This window comes from Camellia sinensis, chromosome 4 (genome assembly GCF_055761805.1).
Source record: "Camellia sinensis isolate YWXY chromosome 4, ASM5576180v1, whole genome shotgun sequence".
Classification (NCBI taxonomy): Eukaryota; Viridiplantae; Streptophyta; class Magnoliopsida; order Ericales; family Theaceae; genus Camellia; species Camellia sinensis.
In genome coordinates, this window is record NC_138964.1 from 143,427,954 (window position 1) to 143,454,600 (window position 26,647).

The following is a 26,647-nucleotide window of genomic DNA, read 5'->3' on the forward strand; positions in this document are numbered from 1 at the left end:
AATAATTAATTTGCTCATAACATAAAATTATCTTGCACTTGTTAGTATAACTCTAATATCGTTAATTAAATTTTAACAACACAATTTAAAATATAATAAAAATTAAATTAATATAATTTAAATATTAGAAACTAAAATGATACAAGACTCACACTCTCATCAGTTAAAATTTCCAATACACTGAGAAAATTACCTTTCATAGAAAAAAACGCACAGATACAGAACAAGCCAAACACAGCTTATCTGTCACCACAGCTTTAATGTGAGGCTCACATTTACCAAATATAAAGATGTGCCAAACTATACTTTCTTTTGAGAAAGACTATGAAGAATAGTAAGCTAGAGCTTGAAGAAGATCATCAGAGTGGCCTGGAACTCCTCAAGGCCGTGGCACAGGCAAGGCATGGCCATTCTAGCAGTTCCAGGCCTGCTAATGAATTTGATGCCCGGAGGCTAAATTTCAAGAGCATGCCCACTAGATTCAAGCTTGAGGCCATGAAGGAAATCCGCAATGCCAGCAATGCCCATTGGGATTTTGGGCAATCATTGTGGGATTCTTATGAGATTGTGACCGTGTCAAAGAGGATAGAAGCAGGGCTAGTGTTGGATCATGAGTTCCCGGTGTTGGATGATTCGAGTATGAGCCATAAGAAGAACAAGGAGAGTAAGAATAGCCTAAGAAAATTATTTAACCGGATGTTTTGAAGAAGATTTAATGATGCTGATATTCCCCGCGAAGACGGTACTTAATTTTGATTTTTTTTTTTTTTTTTCCCTGCAACTTCATGCTCATTGTTGTGAATTCCATTTCCAAACTATTACATCATTGTTTTTTTTTCCCTCTCAAATTGTAATTAAGATTAAACCAGAACTTTGTTTGGATGAATATTTTTTAGACAATTCATGAATCTTTCTTGGTTGGAGAAATAGTGGAAAGTTTTTCACCAATCTTACTGATATAATGAGATCAATCTTAAAAGTGTGTGTTGCAGGCAAAAAATTGTATTTGAGAAATTAACAATCAAACATCATTTACCATACATCAACAAAAGGTTAAGGGTTAATTACACTTTTAACTCCTGTAATTTTATTTAAATTTTACTTTAATCTCTATAGTTTCAAATTGAATAATTTGGTCATGTAGTTTCAATTTGGTCATTCTGTCCAAATTGGAGTTTAAATTAGTAATTTTAGAACTCTTGTTAATTTTTTAAGGTGTACACATAAATAAAATTAATAGAAATTCAGATGGAATGACCAAATTGAAATTAGACTTAAAGTGTAGGGTTCAAATTGAAACTATATGGGCTAAAATGAAATTTGAGTCAAACTATATAGGTAAAAACGTTATTTATACTTAACAACCCTACATTTTTACCAAAATCTTACTTTGGTCCCTCCACTTAAATTTTTATCAATCTCATTAACAGTAGGTGGACAGAATCTCAATAACAGTAGGTGTATAGAAAAGTGACTTTGCAACTTGACTTAAAAAAGTGTAAGGAGTCGGCTATCACAAATAAAATGACCAAAGATAGATTTTAATGAAAATATAGTAGTGGTAAGTGTAATTAAACCATAAAGACAATATTGAGCACATTTGAATGAATTGAACTATTCACGTTACCCATAGGAGGCATTTCTGGCTAATATAAGATTGTGTTTGGATCTTAAATACATATATATATATATATATATATATCCATCATCCCTTTTAGTTTAAGGAACTCTTTAGAAAACAGAAACTATAAGAATGTTTTAGAAAAATACTCTTCCAGTTTCTTAAACACCAAAAATAAAATAAAACTTGCACATTTGATATTATTTTGGTTTACTGTCTTCTGTTTTTGATTTTTTTACATTGATAAGAAAACGAGTTTGGCAGACAGCATTCTAGTTTATGTCGCGGCTCAGAAAAGTGCAGCAATAAGCATATAAACATCCTAGAAGTTATTTTATCATAAAAACTAAGTTATCAGAACTAAGATCTTGCAAGGCTTCCACATTTCATCCCACAAATTGAAGAGAACATCAAAATTTGATCCAAGATTTCACATTTACAATGTAATCAAAATGAACTTGTGGGATTGACTGAAGCCCATTTTTTCACTCTTCACCAGTCATTGAACGGCTAATAGCACTGGTTGAAGCAGAAGAATGAACTTTTTGGTTTGTTTTCTATCTCTCCACGGGGTGTTTCCCTTGAGTCATCATGTAGCGCAATCAAAGAGCTTGTGCCTGGAGATTCTGGAGGCAAGATGGTGTTCTCAGGGATGGAAAGCCTAGAAACGGGCTTGAGAGGTGAGATGGTGGAAAGATATTGTAGGAGCATCTGTATAATCTGAGTGAAGTTGGGCCGGGTATTTGGATCCTCCTTCCAACATGAATCCAAAATTATGGCCAGTTCTTCCGGGAGGTCTTCCAAGCTAGGTCGTGCATTCTGAATCAGGACAAAGAAAGGTCATGACAATGGAAAAATTTGGACAGGTCAATCCAAGAACATATAAATTTGTTCATTTTTTTAAATAAAAAATAGAAATTAAGAACACTTGTCCCCCAGCTTCCAGATAATTAACTTATTTAAATTATTTGTATTTCATAAGTTGTAAGCAGAATCTGCACCATTTTGGCACAGATTCTCAAAATACAAAATGCTACATGCTACTCCAATAAGTAACGCAAATCATGACCATAATATCATAAATAATGTGTCTCATAAGCTATTAAGTAGAAGCTGTACCATTTTGGCACAAATTTGCAAAATAAAAAAAGCAATAAGCAACTCCAATAAGTTGTGCCAAACAGGACCATAATATTAGATAAATGAGGAAGATTATATTACCTTAAAGGCGGCTGCATATGCTGCCTGCAGATTCGACATGCCTTCGAATGGCAACTTGTTATGTACAAGCTCCCAAAGCACAATGGCAAAGCTATATGCATCTACTTTATGGTTGTAATGCTTCTTCTCTCCTTGCCTCAATGTAACAGTGCTGTACAACTACCACCAACACAACAAACTAATCGCTTACAAAGTCCACACACACGTGCATGTGTGCACACAGAAAATTATGCAATTTGTCAATGAAGTACCTCTGGAGCCATCCAACGATATGTCCCTGTTTCAGCAGTCATCATCTCTGTTATCGACTCTTCCCTTGCTAATCCAAAATCCGCGAGTTTAACTGTTTTCTGATCTGCAGTCAAGATTAAGTTTTCTGCAATAGTTTTTGAAAAGCCTGGCATCAGTATTGTTTTGCTTCGTATGTGGAGATTAATATTATCAGAAAACGCTAATACTCAAGCAATTTATGTTTTGAAATATGGTACAGTTCCGTTCTACACAGTGGATTTAGCAATTCAAAGAAATCCCAAGGTTTTTGTGGGAGAACAAAAATCAAATATAATAAATTAAAATCTAAGGAGAGTGGAGTTTTGCAAGGGCAAATGTAAAAAAATGGATCATAGAAATGTATTGTTATAATTAAAAAAAAAGAAACTAAATTTATTGGATGCCTAATTATTGAAAGAAAATTAATCTAGAAGTACTTTGAATTTTAATAGTATAAACTACACAAGTCTACTTTTATCGTACTGCATTTTAGAGCACGCAACGTACCATGTATTTCCGTTCCACTTATTAAAAGGATCCACGTTTACAGGATATTAGTGTTTTGTAATTCATGTATTAAACAATAGAAACATATTGAAGGACATGAACCAGAGAGTTAATTTAAGCAAAAGAGGAGAGGGAACCATTGGGACATTGAGGAAATGTAGCAGCACTATTTTCTCATTTGTTTTTTTTCAATCCTTCCCAAGAATGATTAAAAATTTCTCACAAGTTTTGGATTGAAATATAATCCAGGAGATGATTTTAGAAATTCAAATAAAAGAATTACCGGGTTTCAGATCTCGGTGTATGATCCCATGAGAGTGCAAACACTCGACTGCACGAGCAATGTCAAGCGCAAAACCAACTGCTACACATTTATCTAAACAACTTGGACGCATGTTTAGCAGGTATTTACGCAATGTTCCACCTAACAAGAGCTCGGTGACTATTACCATAACCGGTTCTTTGCACGCACCAATAAACTGTCGAAACACCAATAGAAGTTAGAACAATATCATTGGAAATTACTTGAAAATGCTCAAAATCGAATCCAACCTTTGCCAAGTTCTTGTGTTGAACTCTAGACAACATGGCAACCTCCCTTGCGAAACGCGATTCTCTCTTTTCAATTTCATCGGGAGTGTCTCCTCCATGTACAATTTTAATCGCAACGCTCTGATTCTTGTATCTGATCGAAAGCCAATAAACTAAATGGTGAGACAAATGCAAGAAAATTGGGCATCTGTTTGGTTTTGTTTTGGTTTATTGTGCGCATATGCGGGGTCCTCTCCCAAGGGAGTTTGCTACATCCACAAAGGCTCGAACTCAGACCTTTGCTTAAGCGACCCAAGTCCCTTTCCACTTGGACCAACCCCATTGGTTGTGCTTTGTGTTTTCATTTTCTGGAAAAACATCTGTAAATACTGAAGCAACACATCCCCAATCCAATCACAATTTTTACCAATGAGTGGTAATATATCATTGAAGCACATTCAAGAATCTAAGAATACCCATCAAGAAATGGATGTCCAAAGCAAACAAAATAAAAAATAAAAAAGATGAAAATGGAAATGGAAATTCACTATGGAACAAAAACCCAAAATCTGAATACTGGGTAACAATTTTTGAATCAATCCCAAACAGAAGAATTAAAAGGATATAAATGCTAGAAAACAAAGAGTGGAATTCAAAATCTGTCCAAAATGAATCTGAGAATTTGCAAATCTAAACTCTTAACGAAGAAGAAATCCCAATACAAAAATGGAATAACTATGAACACATCAAAAGAAAATCCCACATTGGCAGACTGAATCACCACAAAAAAAAAAAAAAAAAAAAAAACAGATCACAACAAAATCAAAACAGATTTGACTTACTTTCCCTCATATACTTTGGCATGAGCTCCCTGCCCAATCCTTGGCCCAACAAAGAGATGTTTGGGATCAATCAGCCAGTTGGAATCCAACCTAAACTCATCAACAGAGTAAAATCCATTTCCAGATTCCATTTTTCTAAAACAGAAAAGGGTTTATCATCAAATTCACCAACAAACCCTAGTACCCATCAACCAATTAAACAATAGACATGTACCAGGATTCAAAAACAGAGGCATTGAAGAGCTTTACTCAGAGATTACATGGATAAGCTGACATTAATAGAGAACAGTAAAAAGGACATGCTCTGTACTCTCTTGTACTGATACAATGGCAAGTTTCCAATACAACCATATCTCACATATCATGAGCCCAAGATAAATAATAGCAGTTGAGGAGGCAGAAGTATAAAGGCCCCACATGGGAGAGAGATTTTAAAAATATTTAATCAAGATCAATGAGATACGGAAAAAAATAAATAAAAACAAAAGTATAAAAATTATAAATTACACTCATTTATGTACAAGAATATAAGATTTATGCAATTCATTGTTAAATTAGAGCTATATTCACTCACAATCATTACGATTTTATCACAAGTGTAAAAATATCCAAATTCCAACCAGGGTGACCCAAAAAAAAAACACTTAAAGACCAAGAAGGGTTGTTGAAAATTTAATTGGGAGTAGAGCCAAATGCCCAAAAAGGGAGGAAAGGAAGAGAGCCAATCAGCAAAAACTTGAATTGGTGAAGATAAAAGAAATTTCAAGTAAATATTTTCCCAAACCAAACCATATTGGAGTTCTTTTGAATGAATGATGGGTTAGGTTTTATTTCTATTTTGGCAATACTGTTAAAAGTTAGTTTTTTGGTTAAAAAAAATCAAAAAAATCAACTTTTAACATATTTTTCAAAATAGACCAAATCTTTCAAGTAAAGAAGCTCATTCTTGATCTTCAGACAAAATCATTGAAGGGACTCTCCGTTTCATAAGAGAGAGTGAGAGAACAGAATGAAAAACAAAAGGGGGTAGAGAGAGAGAGATTATGAACTTTGTAATAAGGACTGTGGGGGGAGCTATATAAACTAATAAGTTGCACATGGAAACTGATATTGTCAACATGGGCAAAGCATTGAGGGGGACAAAGCCCATTCATTAACAAAATGCCTCCACGAGTTCCTACCTTTTCTTTCTTTTAATCCTCGAGGACCATCTCCAACCCTTTATCAAAGTCAACATTAAATTTGAAATTTGGTAAAAAAAATATTATTTAGAATTTCAACAGTTTTACTAAATTAATATCAAATCAAAAATTCACCAAACGTTTCACCAAAAGAAGGACAGGCTCCGCATTTCACCAAAACACTGTGCATGACTGTTGGGAGAGACCAACCGGTCAATCAGCCGATTGACCAACCGGTCAACCACCAAAAGGTTCAAACAGTTTCAAAAAAAGTTAAAATAGTTGAAAAAAAAATTTTTTTTTTTTTGCCTTACCGATCGACCAGCCGGTCGACCACTAAAAGGTTCAAACAGTTCAAAAAAAAATTAAATTTTTTTTTTTTTGGCTTAACCGGTCGACCAAGTTATCCCAGCACAGATTTGATGAAAATTTGATAAAAATTAATCGTTGAAGCACTCGGTATCAAATTGAGAAAAAAATCATTTTTTTACTTAGATTTGATGAAAATTTTAGTTTGGAAACTTTGGTTACCATGAAAGTACTGAAAACTTTGGGGAAAGAAGTAAAAACTTTCCCTTGTTTGGAAAATGAAAAAAAAAAAAAAAAAAAGAGTTGAAATTTTGTATGATCTATATTAGCATGTTAACTTTCTTATTAATTTTTTAAATATTTTTCCTCATGAAAGTCACTAACCATTGTGATCCTGTTTGGTGTAACTGTTAAAATAGATTATAGATTATAGATTATAGCTTAACAGATTATAAATTATGACTTTAATCAGAATCTGTTAATCTATTTGGTATAACTGTTGAATTATAGATTAAGTTATTGAGTAATATTTGTTAAATAAGCTATGACATAATTTTTTCAATTAACTTTTATTTTTTATTATTCACTATTTGTCTACATTTCTCATAAAAAATAATAATAATATTTTGTAGTCCATTTGTGTCTTTTTCTATTTTTAAAAAAATAAAAAATAAAAAAATCTAAGAGTATAACCGTGAATTAACATGTCCATAGCAGAAGCTGATAATCAGAAGCAAGGGGTGAGCAGCTTCTCAGAATCAGCTTTTTTGACTTAAAATAAGTTGTTAGAATCAGAAATTATTTGAAATAAGTTTAACCAAACAGCCCAAAATAACTTTTTAAAAGCCAAAAGCTATAAATTGGCTCAAAAAAGCCTCACCAAACACCCCTGTAACTCTCAAGAAAATTTCATCTAAACCAAATGAATGATAGCTCGTTTGGAAATTGAGTATTGTTTTAGTTTTAGTAGATTTTTTAAGTTTTTACAAAAAAAAAAAAAGGAAAAGAAAAAAGTATGCAATAAAGTTGGGAGAAGACTTGGTCTTTTAGTAGTGACTTTTTTATTTGGGAAACACTTAGAAGGGTGTGTACCATTTGCATTTCATAATGAAAGGAATAAAAAATCATAAAATTTCATATTTTCTAAGTTATAACTCAAAATAAATAAAAATGTTACAACTAAATACATATGAGACATAACTAAATAACTTATGAGTCATAATTAAATAAGAAAATTGGTCATTGATGAGCACAACCCAAGAGGGCCTAGCCCACGAGGTCACTGCCCAAGAGGGCCCAAGCTGCGGGGTCATAGCCCAAGAAGGCTCAGTCCACGGGGACACGGCCCAGGGACCAATTAGCCAATGCTGGGATAGAACCAATAGTATTAAAACACTTGTCAGGAAGGGAATTAGCCATATAAGCAAATAAAAATCCTGCAATGTTATTGTATCTGCACATCAGCCATTTAATGAGGCCCTCGTAGCATTAAATGCAGCAAGCCCTTCACACCGGAAGAGGCAGACTCACCATGAACGATGTTAACTAGACTATAGACTTTCGGCTAACAAGACAGCTTGGAATGGACAAGGAAATGATGAGCAAATGATATAAGAAAGCTTTCGAGATACATTAAAGGTTAAGTTTTTCATCTCCTTCTTCTCTTTCTCTCTAAAACCGATTACTATCTGCTATAATCTAACTGGATTGTTAGAGTGTCCATCGGGGGACTACTTCCCCCTTTGGACCTTTTTGCAGGCACACATTGAGGATTCAATAACTAGCAGACTCATAGAAGACGTGGGCCAGTCCGATCCATCCACTATTAATATCACAGCATCATCAATTGGCGCCGTCTGTGGGAACTCATCTCTAGTCGACAGTTGTGTTCATTGTCATCGGAGAGAACTCCGTTATCACCCATCTCCTACGTTAGGGTGGATGGTTACGACAAGGTCCATGGCTTCACAACACAATGCTGGAAACCCTGAAGCCGAATCCTCCAACCCAAATAACCCACCTCCATATTTCACAGAGTTCACCAACAGCATTAACCGGCTGACCGAACAAAACCAAGCCCTGATCAACGCTCTGCTCTAGCGCGACCTACCTATCCCTCATCCACCACCACAAATAGTTCCCCTGAACTTGGAGCAAACCCACGATCATCACCAATTCCCACCACATGTGTCTCAAGGAATACATCCACCCTTCGTCCCGCGGCCTCAACCGTTGAATCTTGACAATCTGCGCGCCCCTTCCCCAGGCTTGCAGCTCCGCCAAGAGGGACCACCACCTTTCCATAATCACCCTTCGCCGCACTACACTGCCGTCTATGAAGGCGAGACTAACAGTGTTCAATCCTCGATTCATACTTGTAGGGACAATGCCCTCGTTTGGAATGAAGAACTACAGGGCCATGAAGCTTTAGCTGCAAGAGGTCATGTAGAACATGTAGCACAAACCTTCTTCCACCGTCAACTCCCCTTTTACCGCTTCCATCAGAGATAAAACTCTACCCCCTAAGTTCAAAATGCCATCGATTGACACCTTCAATGGCATCACCGATCCAGTTGTCCACGTGGAAGCGTATCAAACACTTATGAGCCTTCATGCCTTTCTAGACGAAATCATATGTCACATTTTTCCCAGCACGTTGAAGGGGTCGGCCTGACTCTGGTTCAACCAGCTTTCTCCAGACTCTGTCACTTCCTTTCATCAGTTTAGCGATTCCTTCTCGAGCCATTTCATCGGTGCTCAGCGGTAACGACGTCCGGTAACTCAACTGCTAAATATTCGACAGACTGAGGAGGAGTCACTGCGAAGCTTTGTCACCCATTTCAATACGGTGGCCTTACAAGTGGAAGAAAACAATGACAAGGTCATTCTCACATTCTTCATGGCCAGATTGCGCCTGTCAGATTTTCTCTTTTCCCTGTCCAAAAATCCCCTAACCGCAATGGCCACTCATCTCGCCAAAGCCCAAAAATACATGAATGCTGAAGACTTCCTAGCGGCTCGGCAAGACTCCACATCTAAAGCCTTGCAAACCAGGGAAAAGAGAAAAGAACCTGAGTCCAGGCAATCACAATATACTCACCAATCTTCTCAATATGCAAACCGACCATTACACTCGGACCAACCAGCTCCTACTCGACCACCTGGTCGGTTCGAACGGTACACACCTTTCAATTCACCTATGGAGCAAGTCTTGCATCAAATTCAACATGACTCTAACCTTAAATGGCCCCAACCCTCAAAATCCCTCTCCACCCGGCAGGACCAATCCAAGTCGAGGATTTGATCCATTAGGGGTGCCTCAACCGGTTCACAGCAGCTTGTCCCCACCAAAGGCCCAGAATCCACCCCCCAAGGCACAACTACCGGCACATTTCTCCCAGACAGCCTAAACCACCTAGGCAACAGGATGACCAGGCTCTACCACAACCCCGAACATAAGGTGGCCCTGCCTCCCCAGTAGGCGAGATTAGGGTCATCGTTGGTGGGCTCGCATGCGGCGGACCATCTCGATTGGCACAGCAAGCTAAACTCAGAAAAATTAGGTAAGGCTCCGATAAGGAAGTAACAACCATGGTTTTGAAAACTAGACCGGACCGACCGGTTCGACCGGTTGAACCGTCGATTGGTCGGGGTTCTAATCCGGACATACCCTCTGAACCGGCCAAAGATGAAAACCGGCGTATTTAACAGAAACCGAAAAAAACCGCGGTTGAACCGGAGAACCGGTCGACCCAGAGCCGGTTTGCCAGGCTGTCCGACTTGATTTTTTTTATTTTTTTTTATTTTCTTTCTTTCTTTTCTCTTTCTTTCTTATTATATATATATATATATATAATATAAGAATATAAGAAAATTTTAATTTGAAACTCTTTTTCAAGGGTCTCCTCTTGTGAGGAATCCCATTAAGAGCTTGATGAAATTATTGTGAAAGTCTTCACCTATTTATAAGAAGAAAAAAAAAATTCAAAAAGACTCAAGAAATCCATGTGAGATTTAATCAAATGTATTGGAGGGAATATTGAAATTTTAATTTCCCTCCAAAATTTTTGCTTTCCTTTCAATCAAATTATTTGAATTAAAATCATATGGAGGGAATATTAAATATTTGATTTCATCTTCCAAAATTTAAATTAATAATATTCCAAAATATATTATTATATTTTTTAGTAAAAAAATATTAGGACAAATATTTAAGATAATTTAATATTTTTAATATTTTTAATTTATAATTTTATTACTTATATTTTTATTTAAATATAATTTTAATATATTTATTACGTCACGGTTCGATTCTGGTTCAACCCGACGGTTGAACCGGTGATCCGTCCACCCGATCCCTTTTCCGGTTCGCTCACCGGTCCGGTTTTTAAAACATTGGTAACAACTATGGACCGCCCCTACAAACAACCCAAACAATGGATTGAGTCGATCACCTTTATAGAGGCAGATTGCACAAGCGTTCATTACCCCCACGATGACTCCCTGGCCATTTTTACTCTCTTATCAAACTACAAAGCCAGACGAGTACTTGTCGATAATGGCAGCTCCTTAAACATTATCTTCCTCAACGCTTACCGACAATTCAAGGTCGGAGAAGAAAAGATGTCGCCTTTACAAACCCCTCTAGTCAGTTTCACTGGGGATCAAGTGACCTCTCTAGGCTCTATCAACCTCCCAATCACCATCAGAGAGTATCCACAACAGTCTACAAAACTCCTCACCTTTCTCGTTGTCGACTATTATTCTGTCTACAACATCATACTTGGACGAACGGCTCTCAACGCCCTCTAAGCTGTGACCTCCACATACCATTTGGCCATGAAATTTTTGACCGATCAGGGGGTCGACACGGTGAGGGGTGAACAGACGGTAGCCAGAGAATGTTATGTCGCTTCGTTAAAGAAAGTCAAGATGAGGCATTCTATGATCATAGAAGGCCTTGATGTCAGAGACAAAAAAAAGCTAATCCGATGGGAACCAGTGGAAGAACTAGTTGACGTATCCATCAATTCCACCAACCCGAGGAAGACGGCTAAGGTTGGTAGGCAATTATCCCCTCAAGCCAAGGCCGACCTTACAACTCTCTTAGTGATGTCTTTGTTTGGACTCACTTAGACATGCCGGGTATTAACCCTTCTTTTATTACTTATCGCCTCAGTATTAAGCCCTAGTTCTGACCATCCTGCCAAAAACAACGCATCTTTTATCTAGAGCACAACAATCCCATTACTGCCGAGGTGGACAAACTGTTGAAGGCCTAGTTCATTAGAAACGTGGACTATCCCAAATGGTTATCCAATGTGGTTTTGGTCCTCAAAAGTAATGGCAAATGGAGACTTGCGTCGACTATTCTAACCTCAATCGAGCCTGCCCCTAGCGATAGCTACCCACTACCTAGAATAGACCTATTGGTTAACGCAATGGCGGGGCACCAGATGCTTAGCTTCATGAATGCTTTCTCAGGTTACAATCAGATCTTAATGCACACAACCGACCAGGAGCGCACTTCTTTTATCACTAACAGAGGGACTTATCACTACCGTGTAATGTTATTCGGTTTGAAAAATACGGGAGCCATTTACCATGCCTAATTAATGCCATTTTCAAAAACCAAATAGGTCGGAACATGGAGGTCTGCGTCGATGACATACTCATCAAAAACAAACTTTCCTCAGATCACTTAGCGAACCTGTGGGAGACCTTCCAAGCCTTGCACAAGTATAAGATGAAATTAAATCTAGAGAATGCACCTTCGGCGTTGGGTCTATTAAGTTTTTGGGGTTCACGGTTAGCTATAGAGGTATTGAGGCCAATCCAAAAAAGATCAAGGCCTTAATCGAAATGCAGTCTCCCATAACGGTAAAGGAGGTTCAGCGGCTCACTGACAGAGTTGCCGCCCTCAACCACTTCATTTCACAAGCGACTGACAAGTGTCTTCCATTCTTCAAAGTTCTCCGGCAGGCTTTTGACTAGAACACCAAATCTGAGGAAGCCTTCCAATAACTCAAACAGTGCATGGCCAACCCCATTCTTCTCTCTCAAGCAATGCCTGGAGAGACCTCTTTCTCTACTTAGTTGTTTCCAATACTGCAGTCAGTGCTATCCTCATCCGGGATGAAGACTCAGTTCAACGCCCGATTTACTACACCAGTCGCGCACTTCGGGATGCAAAACAGAACTACCCCCTATTAGAAAAGATGGCCCTCGCTCTGGTCATCGCCTCTAGATGCCTTTGACCCTATTTCTAAGCCCACCCCATAGTGGTCCTCACCGACTAGCCTTTGAAAAAGGTTATGCAACAACCAAAATTGTTAGGCAAGCTTATGCAATGGTCCGTCAAGTTAAGCTAGTATGAGATCTCTTATCGACCTCGAACCTCCATCAAAGGCTAGGCTGTCATGGACTTTATCCTAGAGTTCACCAATCTCACCCCAGCCATACCTCCTCCACCAGTACACTCCATCCCTAAGGCGGCTGACCCACATGCTTGGACTCTTAGTATTGACAGTTCTTCCAGAAAGGAGAGTGGCGAAGCTGGCTTAATCCTCACCATCTCAGATGGTGAGTACTTTAAGTGTGCCCTCCGATTCCTATTTGCCGCAAGTAATAACAAGGCCGAGTACGAGGCTTTGATAGCAGGTCTCAGACTGGCCAAAGACATCGGGGTCAATCATCTCCAAGTGTCCAATGATTCCCGATTGGTTGTCGGACAGATAACTGGAGAGTTCGATACAAAGAAGAAAAAAATGGAATCATATAGGGACGTCACTCTTCTCCTCACCCGCCTCTTCAATAGTTTCCAAATCAGGCATATCCCTAGGTCAGAAAACTCTCAAGCAGATAAAATGGCCCAGTTAGCCTCGGCAGACAATCAGATCTCAGCCGAGGCGTCCGAATTGAATACTTGGCCTACCTAGCAGTTTCACTAGGTCAACAAGAGGTTCACTTGCTCTAGGACGAGCCTATCCCATGGGCCCAAGACATTATCCTGTTCTTAGAACAAGGAGTCTTACTAGAGAATAAGTAGAAGGTCGACAAAATCAAGGTTCGGTCATCTAATTATGTCATTATTGATGGCATCTTGTACAAGTAGGGATTCTTTCGACCATACCTCAGATGTCTAAATGCTAATCAAACTACCTACATGATGAGAGAAGTCTATGAAAGGGTTTGCGGTAACCATTCTGGAAGACGATCTTGAGCTCATAAAATCCTTCGCATGGGTTACTTTTGGCCCACACTCAACCAAGACGCCATTGAATTTGTACTCAAATGTGACAAATGTCAACGCTTCGCCAACATCCCTCACCTTTCTCCAGCAGAGCTGATCGCGCTTAGCAGTCCTTGTCCTTTCGCCAAGTGGGGAATCGATCTCGCGGGCCCTTTGCCGACCGGCAGAGGCCAAGTAAAATTCGTCTTGGTCGCCATCGATTACTTCACTAAGTGGGTGGAAGTATAGCCCCTTGCCAAAATTACTGAGTGCAATACCACCCTGTTCATTTGGCAGTTTATTGTGTGCCGCTTCAGGGTCCCTCAAGCTATTGTCTCCGACAATGGTAAGCAGTTCGACAACGCCGAATTCAGAAAATTCTATGAAGAGCTCAATATCAAGACCTATTTTTCTTCTCCTGGCCATCCCCAAACTAACGATTAGGTAGAAGTCACCAATCGATCTTTATTAAAAATTATCAAGACTAAATTAGAAGTCGCTACAGGACTTTAGGCAGACAAACTCCCAAATGTACTCTGAGCCTATCGAACAATAGCGAGAACTCTGGGTAGACAAACTCCCAAAAGTACTCTTGGTCTATCGAACAACAGCGAGAACTTCCACTGGCAAAACCCTTTTCCGCCTAACATACGGTGCTGAGGCAGTCATCCTTATGGAAATCAGTCTTCCGACCATTTGGATGATACACCCGAATATAGAACTACACAATGAGCTGCAACGGGCCAAACTGGACTTGCTTGAAGAACTACGAGAGTCGGTTGCTGTCAGACTGGCCTCATATCAATAGAGAATGCGGAAACATTACAACCGTAGGATCAGATCTAGAGAATTCGTAGTGAGAGACCTAATCTTACGAGAAGCCACTCTTGTCACCAAAAACCCGTTCGAGGGCAAGCTAGCGGCTAAGTAGGATGGACCTTACATCGTCAAAACTAGGCCCCGCCCAGACACTTACTGTCTTCAAGATATGAAAGACATAAGTGGTATTTTCAGTAAAACGGTGTCTTCTGCTTTTTGTATGGTTCAATTGTTGTATGGTTCACTTTGATGTTCGGAACACTTGTTCATTTTTGCCCTTTCTATACAATGTATAAACTTATGATCGTTGGATTGTGCTTTAATGACAAAATTTTCAATCCCCATTATTTGTGTTGTACCTTTTTTCTCTGAGCCTGAAGAGCTCAACTAGATTGAGTCAAGCAAGCCTCAGCCAGATTAAGCATCACAAGTCTCAGCCAGACTAAGCTTGAAGAACTCAGCTAGACTGAGTCAAGCAAGTCACAGCCAAACTAAGGCCTCGTTTGGAAACAGGCTTTTTTAGTAACTTTTTGGCTTTTGGGCTAAAATGTGATGTAAAAAAAACTAGTATGTTTGGAATGACTTTTTGACTTTTTACGAAAATATATGCAAAAAGTAGAGAGAAAAGGGAATCTTTGACTTTTTGGTATGGGTTCTTGGCTCTTTGGTTTTTTGTGACTTTTTGACTAAAAAAGCCACTTGCACCTCTGTGTTGATGGCCTACCTTCAACGTCTAACTCTTTTAGCCAAGCTCCCCTCATTGTTCTCTACTCAAATCCAGCTGAAATGCACTCCACTTGTTGCACCCTCTCTGAAAATGGCCTCTGCCAAAGCTCCTCTGAGCGTCTCTAAACTCTGCCCTTTGCCAATACTCTTGAAATGCCAAACCCTTTTCTCAAATGGCCTCTCTGCCAATGCTCCTCCGAGCAAACTCAAGCTCCTCTAAGCTAACTCCTCTGGACGATGTTCCTCTAATGATCACTCATGCTCCCAATGCTCCTCTGAGCTAACTCGCAGTGGCAAACGAGGCCTAAGAATCATAAGTCTCAGCCAGACTGAGCCTAAGGAGTTCAGCGAGACTGAGTCAAGCAAACCTCAGCCAGATTGAGCACCACAAGTCTCAGCCAGGTTGAGCTTGAAGAGCTCAGTCAGACTGAGTCAAGCAAGCCTCAGCCAGACTGAGCATCACAAGTCTCATCTAGACTGAGCCTGAAGAGCTCAGCCCGACTAAGTCTAGAGCTCTGCCAAACTAAGTCTAGCAAACCTCAATCTAGTTAAGTCTACCACACCTTCTAGTTTAAGCATGATGTATAGACAACAATAATCATATGTTTATTTAGGCAATTTTCAAAATTCAAAATTCCAATTTTTATTCACCACATGATTGTTTTTTCAATTCCTAAAACTTCATCCTTATTCTTTCTTTCAAACAACATAACTTGCCCTTTTTTGAAATAACAAAACCATGCACAAAGCTCCAAGACCTCAATAAACAATCTTTGTAGTTTAAACACTAATTGCTTACAAAATTCAAAAATTCTTTTTCCAAAAACTAATTCAATTATTACAAACATAAATTCAAATAGAACAAAACACCTACGCCTAGGTCAAATCTTCAATCCGCTCCACCTTCACCTCCCTCGTCCTCGCTGGATGCCAAATCTTCCTCTTGAACACCCTCATCTAGTGGGGTCTAGGCAATGTCCCCCTCCCCTAGCCTCATGCGGCTGAAGTCAATGTCTGGGAAGGGCTCATTCGCCTTGTACTTGAAGCTCGTTCAACCACTGTCCTAGTACATGCTCATCTCATGCTTGTAATAGTTTGACTGCTGAAAGCTCTCGATTATTTCTCCTTTGGTTTGCCCCTCCACCAGCTCAGCAACAACCACGTTTGACGACCTAGCACTACATTCCCCGTATCTGGCCAAGCTCCTCACCACAGCTGCATCAACAGCCATTTGAAACTCAGGAGATAACTTAAACTGTTATACTACAGTGGTGCATAGATCTGGATAAGTAGCCCTCTCAAACGCTATAATCCTGGCTAACTCTACTATCTTAGCCCTTTCTTCTTCTAAGGCCCTCTCCAACTTAGCAACTCATACATCTGCCTCATTCTTATCTTTCAAGGCCAGATCACGCAATTCTTTATTATTTACGAGGGCCTCTTCCAATCTCTCGTTGGTAGTGGTGCAGGCTTGTTAGACCTCGTCAGTCATCTTCTGCTTGCTCGCCAGCTCAAACTCTAGCGATACCACCTTGCGACATACCACTTCAAGCTCAGCCTTAACGACTGACAGTTCGGCAGTAACCTCAGTCTAGCCTATCCTGGTGCTCAGCCAAGTAACTCTGCACCATCGCCAATACCTCCATCTTTTTCGCCCTCTAAGAGTAGGCCAGGCCCTTCACACAGACACTCCGCACTGTATTTCTCTAACCGGCCATCTCTACCCGGCCATCTCTACCCTTACATTCTGTAATTACACCCAAACCTTTTCCAACTAGGCCTTAAGCGGTTCCGCCTCCACCTTCGCCCCCACTCCTTTGCTCAGCAGAGCGGCCGTGAGGGTGACTGCCTCTATCTGCGCTGAGCAAAATCCTATCGTGAGGTCAAACTCCGTAAATTGTGAAACACCCCGCATGGCCGCGTCCTCAATGATCCCAAACAGACAGTCTACACCTGCCTTGACCTCCTGTTGCACCTTAGAGGGTCACCCACATTCATCATTAAGCAACCAACCACTACATTCACATGATAAGTGGTAGTCCCCAATGACCCCACAACGATGCTCCTCTCTGGTTCACTCACCTGCTCTTTTTCCAAATTTTGGCTAGGGGGCAAATCCACTATGGGCAGGTCTGTCGATCGGTCCCCAATCGCTTCACTTTCTTGACCTTCTATTTGGCTTCTCTCTTCAACGGTTGAGGGCTCGACCAGGCCCCCCCTTGTACCTAAACCAGCCTTGGCCTCCTTTCTTTCACTTTCTGGAGGCACCTGCGCCACCCCCTCCTTAGTCTTCTTCAGCAAGGGCCCTTCATCACCACCCTCCTCAATCACCTTCCTTTCTTCTTCTTCTTCTTCTTCTTCTTTAACACTAGCTCTATTTCCTTCTTGCTTCTCTTCTTCAACGGATACACTGGCGCTCGCAAGGGCACAAAGTTTGTTAAGTCTTTCTCTCCTAAGGGCTTTGGTCGTGGTCAGATCGACCTCTTCACGACCAGTTTAGGTGTTGGGCCTAATTGTTTTTCTTGTATTTTTCTGCCATTGCAAAAGCTCACTTGTCCTTTACTTCTTGCGCCTTCCTCCTCACCTCCACCTCCTCCGGAGTAAGATCTCACTGGGTCAGCTCAGATCCTAGATTCATAACAAACAAGGCTGCAAGCTAGACGAGGTCGTTCCATTTCAGCCTCTCATTCACCCTCCACTCTTTCACTTGCTTCACCCTTCTCTCCGCTGCCGTATCCAACTTGGGCTCCAACGACTTGTTGGGGACTTTCCACATCGTGCGCATTCCCCTGCCGCTATTCGCTGACATGAAAAACCATTTTGGCCTCTAACCCTTCATCGAAGAAGGCAACCCTGCCACCAGTCCCCTCTCTGCTATCGTCTGCAGAGTCACTCATGTTTCTTGTTGCCTTGAGGCTTTGTAGCATGCAAAAAACTCATCCACTGTCATCGCCTCCCCTCCAGTTGCTCGCGGCCACACGATCATGCAGATGAATAGAATCTTCCATTCATTCAGCATTAGTTGCCCTGGCGCCACCTCTAGGCAATTTAATACTTTGACCACCAGTGGGGGAAGTGGCAACCTTAGGCCTCCATGTAGTGCCTCTTCGTACAACGCGAACTTCATCGGTCGTGCGTCGGACACTCTCTCTTTCACCGTTGGCACTCTTAACTACACATCCACCAAAATCTGATACATGCTCCACAACTTCTCCAGATCCTCTACCATTAGTGTGGATTTTTCAACCTTGGTATGCCAATGGTCAGGCCCCACTTGGCTAATCGGCTGGACCACTAAGAGCATTGTCACTGGAAAGGGTTGCACTGGCCGCTTCGCGTCCCTTTCCCTAACCCTCTCCGCTCTATACTGTTTCGTCGACACCGCTCTGTCATCCTCTCTTAACGCATCAGATGCCATGGCTGGCGCTTTGCCTTGCGCTATCTCCTTCACGTTTTTATATATCACATCGGTTGCGGGGGTGAGTGTAGACACCCCATTTTTGACCGATCTTAAGACTCAGACGTCATCGATTGAGCGCTCGGTGATGACGCATGTTGTGCTCGTTCTGCATAATGCAGCATATAAGTCCAATTATCAAAATCTTCCTGCATAACATTTTGCATTTTTGCCCCTGCCTGCGGGCATATCTCTTTGTTTATCTCGCATATTTGTCTAAGTCTTCGGCCTTGTCAAAAATGGGTCGTCTCTGGGCTTTGACATTCATTCCCGTCACTTATGACTTTCGAGTTCTGTCAAAGAGGGGCAACTGTAGACACCCAATTTTTGACCGACCTTAAGACTCAAACGTCATTGATTGAGCGCTCGGTGATGACGCATGTTGTGCTTGTTCTGAGGTTACAGATTTTCAGCTGAGAGCTTTATCCTCGGACTTCAGGACCCTTTTGTGCCTTACCTCGGTTTGCGAACCAGGTCTTGTTTTCTATTCCCGAAGGGAAGGAGAGGTCTTGTAGACCATCTCTCAGTGGCCCTAGGCTACTTTTCGTGGTCGTAGACCACTATTCCCGTTTGGAGACCAGTTTTCGGTTTTCAAAGTCGTCGGCTGTGCACCTCGGTTCGAGACCGCTTAACTTTCTCCGTTTGCTCCGGTTTTTGGCACACACATTGTTTCCTCTCTCTAGAGAAACACTGTGGCCCAGGAGATCACCTTTGTGGTCGCACACCACTTTCGATGCTTAACGGCCTGTTTTCGGGGTACCCGGCTGCGCGTTTTGACCCCCGAACCCTCGTTTTGCATCCGTCTTGGTTCATTTTGGCATGGACCTTGCTTTCATTGTTTGGAAGGTGGTACAAGGGTGGGAGACCACCTTTTCTCCTTGGAGACCACTTTTCCCCCGCCGGTCGATTTTCTTGTTAGGTAACTGGTCTCCCTCATTTTTGGGCCACAATTGCTGGTCTCCCACCACACCACTAGCTTGCATTCAGTTGGGAGACCACTAAATGGGGCTGGCGACCACTTTTTGTTGAGTTGACCCTTTTGAACTGGCTGGCCGACCACCTGAACTGGTCGGCCCCTTTCCTCCTGTCTTGTCTCAGTGAGTTGATTCCAACTGTGCCAGCTGGGAAGCATAGACTGGATCCTCCAGTATATGGAGGATCTCCCACCTTGGTTTGAAGCTTCTTGGAGAAGCTTTAGTCCCTCTTGTCTATAAAGGAAGGCCTCATCTTCCTTTGCAAGGGTGGAAAATTTCCCTAAGGCATACATATATACCTCCCTCTCTATATCTCTATTTTGGCTCCGAAAATGCTAAGTTCTTGCCCCTTTGCACATCATCTCCTAGCCTAACCCCTCCAACACCAACCTAAGATTCTTGGAGGCCTTTTTCAGAGGTTGAGGAGCTATATTTTTGGTCTAGAAGCTGCTGAAGTTGCTGAGCTACAAGGGTAACACACTATCCCCTCTTTTAAGCTTCATTTTGCGTCATCTTTTAGCCATACTTGCAAGCATATTTGAGCTTTGTTATCAACTGAAAAAAGTCTTATTTTGAGGTCCTTAACATGTTTGTTTAAGATCATTTTTCTTTTGGGGGTCATCTACCCCCTTGCATGCTTCATTTTGCCTTATTTTGAGCCATGCATTAGGGCCTTTGCATTGACCTTTGTTTGGCCTTCAAGCCACTAAAATCCAATGGATTTTTAGTGGCTATAATTCTATTTTGAGTTCCAAAATGAGAGAGGGGTGACCCTCTCTTCCCTTGTTTTGTTTCCTAGCATATTTGGCCTAACAAAGGAGCCTTTACTTGCATGCTTCCAAGCCATGTTTCAGGCCATTTTTGGTGAGTTTTAGGACCTACATAGGCTCTTTCCAGAGCTTGTTTTTCCATATTGGGTGTCCATCTTGCATGTGAAGAATAACCCTCTTCATAGCCTATCAAAGGAGCATGTCATTCTTGCATGCATTGACCATGTTTCAATGAGTTTTTGGGCTTTATTTGGCATGTCATACCTCTAAATTTTTCTGGTTTAGTGACCTCTTGAATGCTTCATATACTTATAGTGTAAACCCTCTTCACTAGCTTGTATTGCATGCTATTTTGGTCTTTGATTCTAGCACTTTTTGGCCATGTCTTAAACTGATTTTGTGCATGTTTTGGACTGCCTTAGCTCTGTTTTTATGCCTCATGGTTGAATGATGCTTGCTATGCATGGTTGTAGTGTAATACCCTTGCATAGCCTTGAGTTTTGAAGCCTATTGCATGCTTATACTGAGGTGTTTTCATGTTTTGGGGTCATTGAGCATGTCATTTCAGAGCCTATACTTGTGCTATATTCCCATGTTTTCCACTCTTTAAATGTGTTTGAGAGCTGTGCTTAAATACCTCATTTATGGGCCATTGCATGAGCTTCATTTCTATGCATTTCGAGCCATCATTTTAGACCATTTTTCCACTGTCTTGGACCTGCATAGGGACTGTTTGGGGCTGGTTAGGTCATTTGAGCATTGCTTTGTGTACCTCTAGTGTAATGTACTTTACTAGTTTCGATATCCGGGCCATCTAGCATGCATTGTGTGAGGTGTTTACATGATTCGGGGCCATCTTGCATGTCATTTCAGAGCTGGAAAATGTGTGATTGTATGCCATATTTCATCCCTTGCCATGCTTTGGTAGAGTTGCATTTGGTACCTTAGGTTTAGTCCCTTGCATTCGTGTATATTTGCATGTGTTTTGTTACCTAATTTCATCATGTTTGGCCACTGATTTGAGTGTGGCTGAGGCCCATTCATTTTAGTTTAAGTCCATCTTGCATTGTATATGTCATGTCCATGTTGTCGCATGCTTGATCGTCGCATTGTGTATGCCTTGATTATGCCTTTGTGTATGTCCATTGTTATATGTGCGTTGTGTATGCCATATAGCGTCATGTGCATTGAGTATGCCATTCGTAGTTCATAGCATTACATATGCTAGTTGCAGCTTTGCATGTCATTCCTTGCGTGTTTGTATGTCTTAGTTGCATTTCGTTTAGGATTGTACGCTAGTTGTTGCATTGTGTTTGCATGCCATGACATTCTAGTTATTGCATAGTGTTTGGAGTAGGGTTCAGTCCAAACACGGGAAACGAGCGACGTATCATACTCAAAGTGACGAAATGTGCTTCGATTCCCGGTCGCCAACACTCTTGATTACCCATGATGGAGCTTAGGCTTTATTGTGTTCATTTGTGCATCCATTTCACATTGAGTCATGCAATTCGACTCCTCAGCCATCATGCATCGAGATGCGTGATTGGTGGCACAAGGATCGAAGACTACACTCCTTAGAGCTTATGCAATGACGGGGAGAGTGGTCGTGCACACATATGTTGAAAATACTTTGCCATGCCCCTTTCTTGCTCTCTGTTACAGCAAACTAGAAGCCAGCAGCAAAAACTGGTCGGTAGTATCCCTATAGCATGGTGGAGTTTCAGTCTTCTGGAGTTTTGTACAGTGTTTTGGGACCAGTTGCAAACAGAGGCAAATCGGGGCATCGCGATGGATTTTCCGGTAAGGCGACTCGAGCATGCATGTATTCCTTATCATTCAAGACCGAGCTGAGGCAGTCCATTTCACATGTTTTGCATGCTAGCTTATTTATTTTAGTTAATTTGTTAATTAATTAGGGTTGTGTAATAATTGGCTGTAATTCGTTATTCATTCGGTTGTGTATTATTTATTCAGACCCTCCGAGGAGGGCAATGTTATAATAAGTGTGCGTGTGTGTGATGTATGCCTTCCAACCCCACGTCTTTCTCCCTTTTATTTACCAGCTTATGATGGTTAGTTTTAGGGCATGTTTCAATTAGCATCTATATGTTCGCATGTTTGCATTCATTCATCTGTATTGCATGCACCGTGCTCGGCGCATCATGCTAACTGCATTGTGTTTCAATTCCAAGTTGAATACATGTATTGATTGTTGCATCTCATATGCCATCTTAGAATAGCCGAGCCTATCGTAGTTGTATTTTTGCATGTGTTGCATTAGGCATTCTTAGTATAGTTAGGATTCATGCATGATTTTTAATTTGCTTCTTTCTTTGGCACGGAGTACTCGATAAGTGTTTATGCTTTAGCATCCTTGCATGTGTGTGAGTGACTGCCATGATAGCATGCTTACCATAAGGCTATGTGCTTATGTGATATACCTGCCTGAATGCTTGTAGGTGAAGGTTGGGTTGCTCGAGTTGTAATAATTCGTCAAAACCCGTGTTTTAGCCTACTTGCGAGTAGCAAACTTCAATCCATTTTCAAAACAAACGGATATGCGATGTTTTGTTCCAACTTAGGCAATCCAGTCTATACTTGTATGTTGTGTGCATCACATAGTAATTCTAGGCTAATAACCGGAATAAGAGCATATAATGTTTTCAAAACTCGATATCATGGTTAGTAGAGGCCGATCTTTGATCGGGCGAGCGGGGGTGCTCACGAAGTGACCTTCCCCAATCGTACCCAAGTTCCCGAGCCGAGACAACTTTGGTGATGAGGGACACGTGGCCTTAGGCACGAGTCAGGGTTTCCTAAATTTTCCAAAAATAAAATATTTAGGTGGCGACTCTGTATCTGGCAAAGCAGTCTATGTTTGGCACTTCTTTCTAAAAATCAGTTTTTCAAAATGATTTGCCGGATTTGGACTCTTTGATGATTCATCGGTCTTGCATTACACTCTGCGAGATTAGATACAGGACCGTGACATTGAGTCCGAACTGTAGTAAGCCCCAATAAACAAAACGGGATTCCCTCTCGGGACGTTCGGGGACGACTACAGTGAGGAAATTTGCGATGTGGAAGAGGGGCGAGTCACACGAGATATAGGAGTTGAAGTTTGGAATGTGTTGATTTTTTGCAATCATGTAAGAAAAGCGCATAAGTCCGAATGCCCAGGGTTTGTCTGTGTTCCAAGGATCACGGTTAAAATTTTCCAGTTTGAAAATCAAACAAGATAAACCCAACCTTTCCAACATCCCCCTCTACAAACCCTTCACTTCACTTCCTGCTAGCGCTTCGACATCCCTAACTAGTGGCCTAGATTGCCCCACGTGTACGGCCACGATCCCTTTTCCATCCCACTAATTCTTTTTCCCCGCCCTCGTCTATTCTACTTCACATCATCACGTGTTTTCTTGTACCTCGAGCCCCGTACATCATCAATGCCTTCGAGTCTTTCTTCAATGGTCAGTTGATCATCCTAACGGTCGGCCACCACGCCGGTCGGTCACCCCCCTCGTCGGTCAACCACCACGACGGTCGGTCACCCTACTCGTCGGTCAGCCACCTTTTTTGACGGTCAGTCACGTCCTCGATCGACCCCTAAGTCAATCGGTCACCCTCTTCGTCGGTTGGCCACCTTCTTCGACGGTCGGCCACCTTTTTCGACGGTCGATCACGTCCTCGATCGACCCCCGCGTCGGTCGGTCACCCTCCTCGTCGGTCGGTCACCTTTCACCTCGGTCAATCACCTTCCTCGATAGACAATCACTTCAACAGTCGACCACTCTTGTCGATCAATCGTACATCACGATGGGCCACCTTCATGGTCAACCACCCTTGTCGGTCGGTCGTTCACACTTGGCCACCTTCGTGGTCGACCATTTTCACGGTCGCCCACCCTTGTTGATCGGTCGTTCATTCATGACGCCCGACCCCCTCTACGATCGGCCATCCTAACAGTCGACCATCCTTGTCAGTTAGTCGCTCGTCATGCTCGGCCACCCTCTACCACTTTTCCCGCATTACAGGACTACTTCCACCTTTCCTATTTCCTTCATTGGACTAAAGCTACACTCAGGAATAGGGGACTACTGATGGGCATAACCCAAGAGGGCCCAGCCCGCGGGGTCACGGCCCAAGAGGGCTTAGCCCATGGGGGCATGACCCAAGAGGGCCCAACCTACAGCCTAGGGACCAACCAGCCAATGCTGGGACAGAACCAATAATATTAAAGCACTTGTCAGGCAGGGAATTAGCCACATAAACAGACAAAGATCCTGCAATGTTATTGCATCCGCACATCAGTCATTTAATGAGGCTCTTGTAGCATTAAATATAGCAAGCCTTTCACGCGGGAGAAGGCAGACTCACCATGAACGATGTTAACTAGACTATAAACTTTCTGCCTACAAGACAGCTTGAAATGGACAAAAAAATGATGAGCAAAAGATATAAAGAAACTTTTGAGATATGTTAGAGGTTAAGTTTTTCATCATTTTCTTCTCTCTCTCTCTCTATAAAACCAATTACTATCTACCCTAATCTAATTGGATCGTCGGAGTGTCTATCGGGGGACTACTTCTCCCTTTGGACCTTTTTGCAGGCACACATCGAGGATTCAATAACCAGCAGACTCATAGAAGGCGCGGGCTAGTCCGACCCATCCACCATTGATATCACAACATCATCAGTCATTATTAAATAAGAAAATAACATAATTATGGTTACATATAGTACACCCTTTTTAAAGATGTGTATCTTAGAATTTTTCTTTTTATTGTTCTAATATGTTCCCAAACATACCTTGGCTTTTTTGACATTTTACAAAAAGATGTGTGAAAAATTCGAAAGGGGATGTGATTTCAGTTATTTATCATATTTTTCTAGACAGCAAGACTATAAACTCAGAATTATCTACCCAGAATTTACCTAGAAATAAGAATCAATGGTTCAAATTTATTTCACTCATAGACTCCACATTTTATCAATTTAATTTTCACCACACATACCCATTCTATGTATCTCTATGGGTTCCTAACTCTGGAACCCTAACCTATTTGTTTTCTATTGGTTCATCCTCCCTGTAATTATAAATAAAATAAAAAAATTGTAATTATAAGTTATTACGAATTATGCTAGCACAACAAAATTGTGTCATTTTTATTATTTTAAAATGTATTATAATTTATGAGAATAATTCTTGCTATTCTATTTGTGTAGGTTATGAGATTTGTGTAGGTTATGAGAGTTCTATTTTCATGAGATATATAGCTGCACTCTTTATTCTTCAAAGCAAAGTTCTTACTATCTTTTATTTTCCACTCTTCAAAACCAAGTCCTTCAGATTATTTCAATCTTAGACATTGTTTGGCTGTAAGATTTGTTTGGGAACATTTTTTAGAAAAAAAGCTAAATTATTTGTTTTTGTTTGGTTTGACAAAGAAAATGAAAATAAAGTAAATATGCAATTTATAGAAATTTATTTTTTTAGTTAATTATAAAATTTGAACAAATAAAACTATTTTTAATTTTATTTTTTCCTTTTCATTTCCTTTAAATTAAGCACAACTATTACAAAAGACTGCTATAATCATTGATGAAAGTAAATACCTGTAATTCTTCTATTACAAAAAATAAAAAATAAAAAAGATACAAAAACGATGGCTGTTATCAAATTTCTCAGTTCTAAGAATTATGAAAAACAGAAACGAAAACGAAAATATCAAAAACGAAAACAATTTTATAAACAAGGTAAATTATAAATATACTCCTTGAGGTTTGCTTAAAATACAGATTGTCCCTGTGATTTGAAAAATTACAAATACCTCCTTGCTAGTATTTTTTATTTAACAGAATTAACTAAAAAAATAAAATTCATAATTGTTCTCCTATACAGTAATAAAATTACCTAAATTACTAATTGAAACATATTTCTAAAATTATTAAAAATTATTAATTGACTTGATAATTTATCAATAAAAAAGACGATTTGTCTTGAAATTAAAAATCTCAGGAAATAAAATGTAATTTCTAAAACTACAAGAAACGATTCGTATTTTAATCAAATATCAGAAAGTGTATTTATAATTTACCATTTTAAACAGCCAAACTTTAAGAGAACTATGGAGAGTCTTTGTTTTGGGCATGCATGGTGCCTAAGAATGGCAACGGGACTGGGC

General features: G+C 40.6%; 3 protein-coding genes across 4 annotated transcripts; 2 read left to right on the forward strand and 1 right to left on the reverse strand.

Annotated features, from left to right (window-relative positions):
- The first annotated feature begins 324 nt into the window (after nucleotides 1-324).
- Nucleotides 325-705, forward strand: LOC114290203 (uncharacterized). Its single transcript, XM_028234100.2, has one exon. It carries the CDS (start codon nucleotides 325-327, stop codon nucleotides 703-705), a length of 381 nt encoding a protein of 126 aa, XP_028089901.2.
- Nucleotides 706-1,972: 1,267 nt separating this feature from the next.
- LOC114290202 (serine/threonine-protein kinase STY13) lies at nucleotides 1,973-6,154 on the reverse strand. Of its 2 annotated transcripts, XM_082866353.1 has the most exons (7): nucleotides 5,207-6,154; nucleotides 4,993-5,127; nucleotides 4,172-4,304; nucleotides 3,903-4,098; nucleotides 3,094-3,218; nucleotides 2,843-3,001; nucleotides 1,973-2,440 (listed from the first exon to the last, which is right to left on the reverse strand). In XM_082866353.1, the coding sequence occupies exons 2-7, from the start codon at nucleotides 5,121-5,123 to the stop codon at nucleotides 2,132-2,134; spliced, it is 1,053 nt and encodes a 350-aa protein (XP_082722479.1). In that variant the 5' UTR covers nucleotides 5,124-5,127; nucleotides 5,207-6,154; the 3' UTR covers nucleotides 1,973-2,131. The 2 variants fall into 2 exon arrangements, with proteins under 2 accessions (XP_082722479.1, XP_028089900.2); XM_028234099.2 differs by having other exon boundaries at nucleotides 4,993-6,091.
- Nucleotides 6,155-10,889: 4,735 nt separating this feature from the next.
- LOC145824102 (uncharacterized) lies at nucleotides 10,890-11,294 on the forward strand. The gene has a single exon (XM_082923692.1). It carries the CDS (start codon nucleotides 10,890-10,892, stop codon nucleotides 11,292-11,294), a length of 405 nt encoding a protein of 134 aa, XP_082779818.1.
- The last annotated feature ends 15,353 nt before the right edge of the window (nucleotides 11,295-26,647 follow it).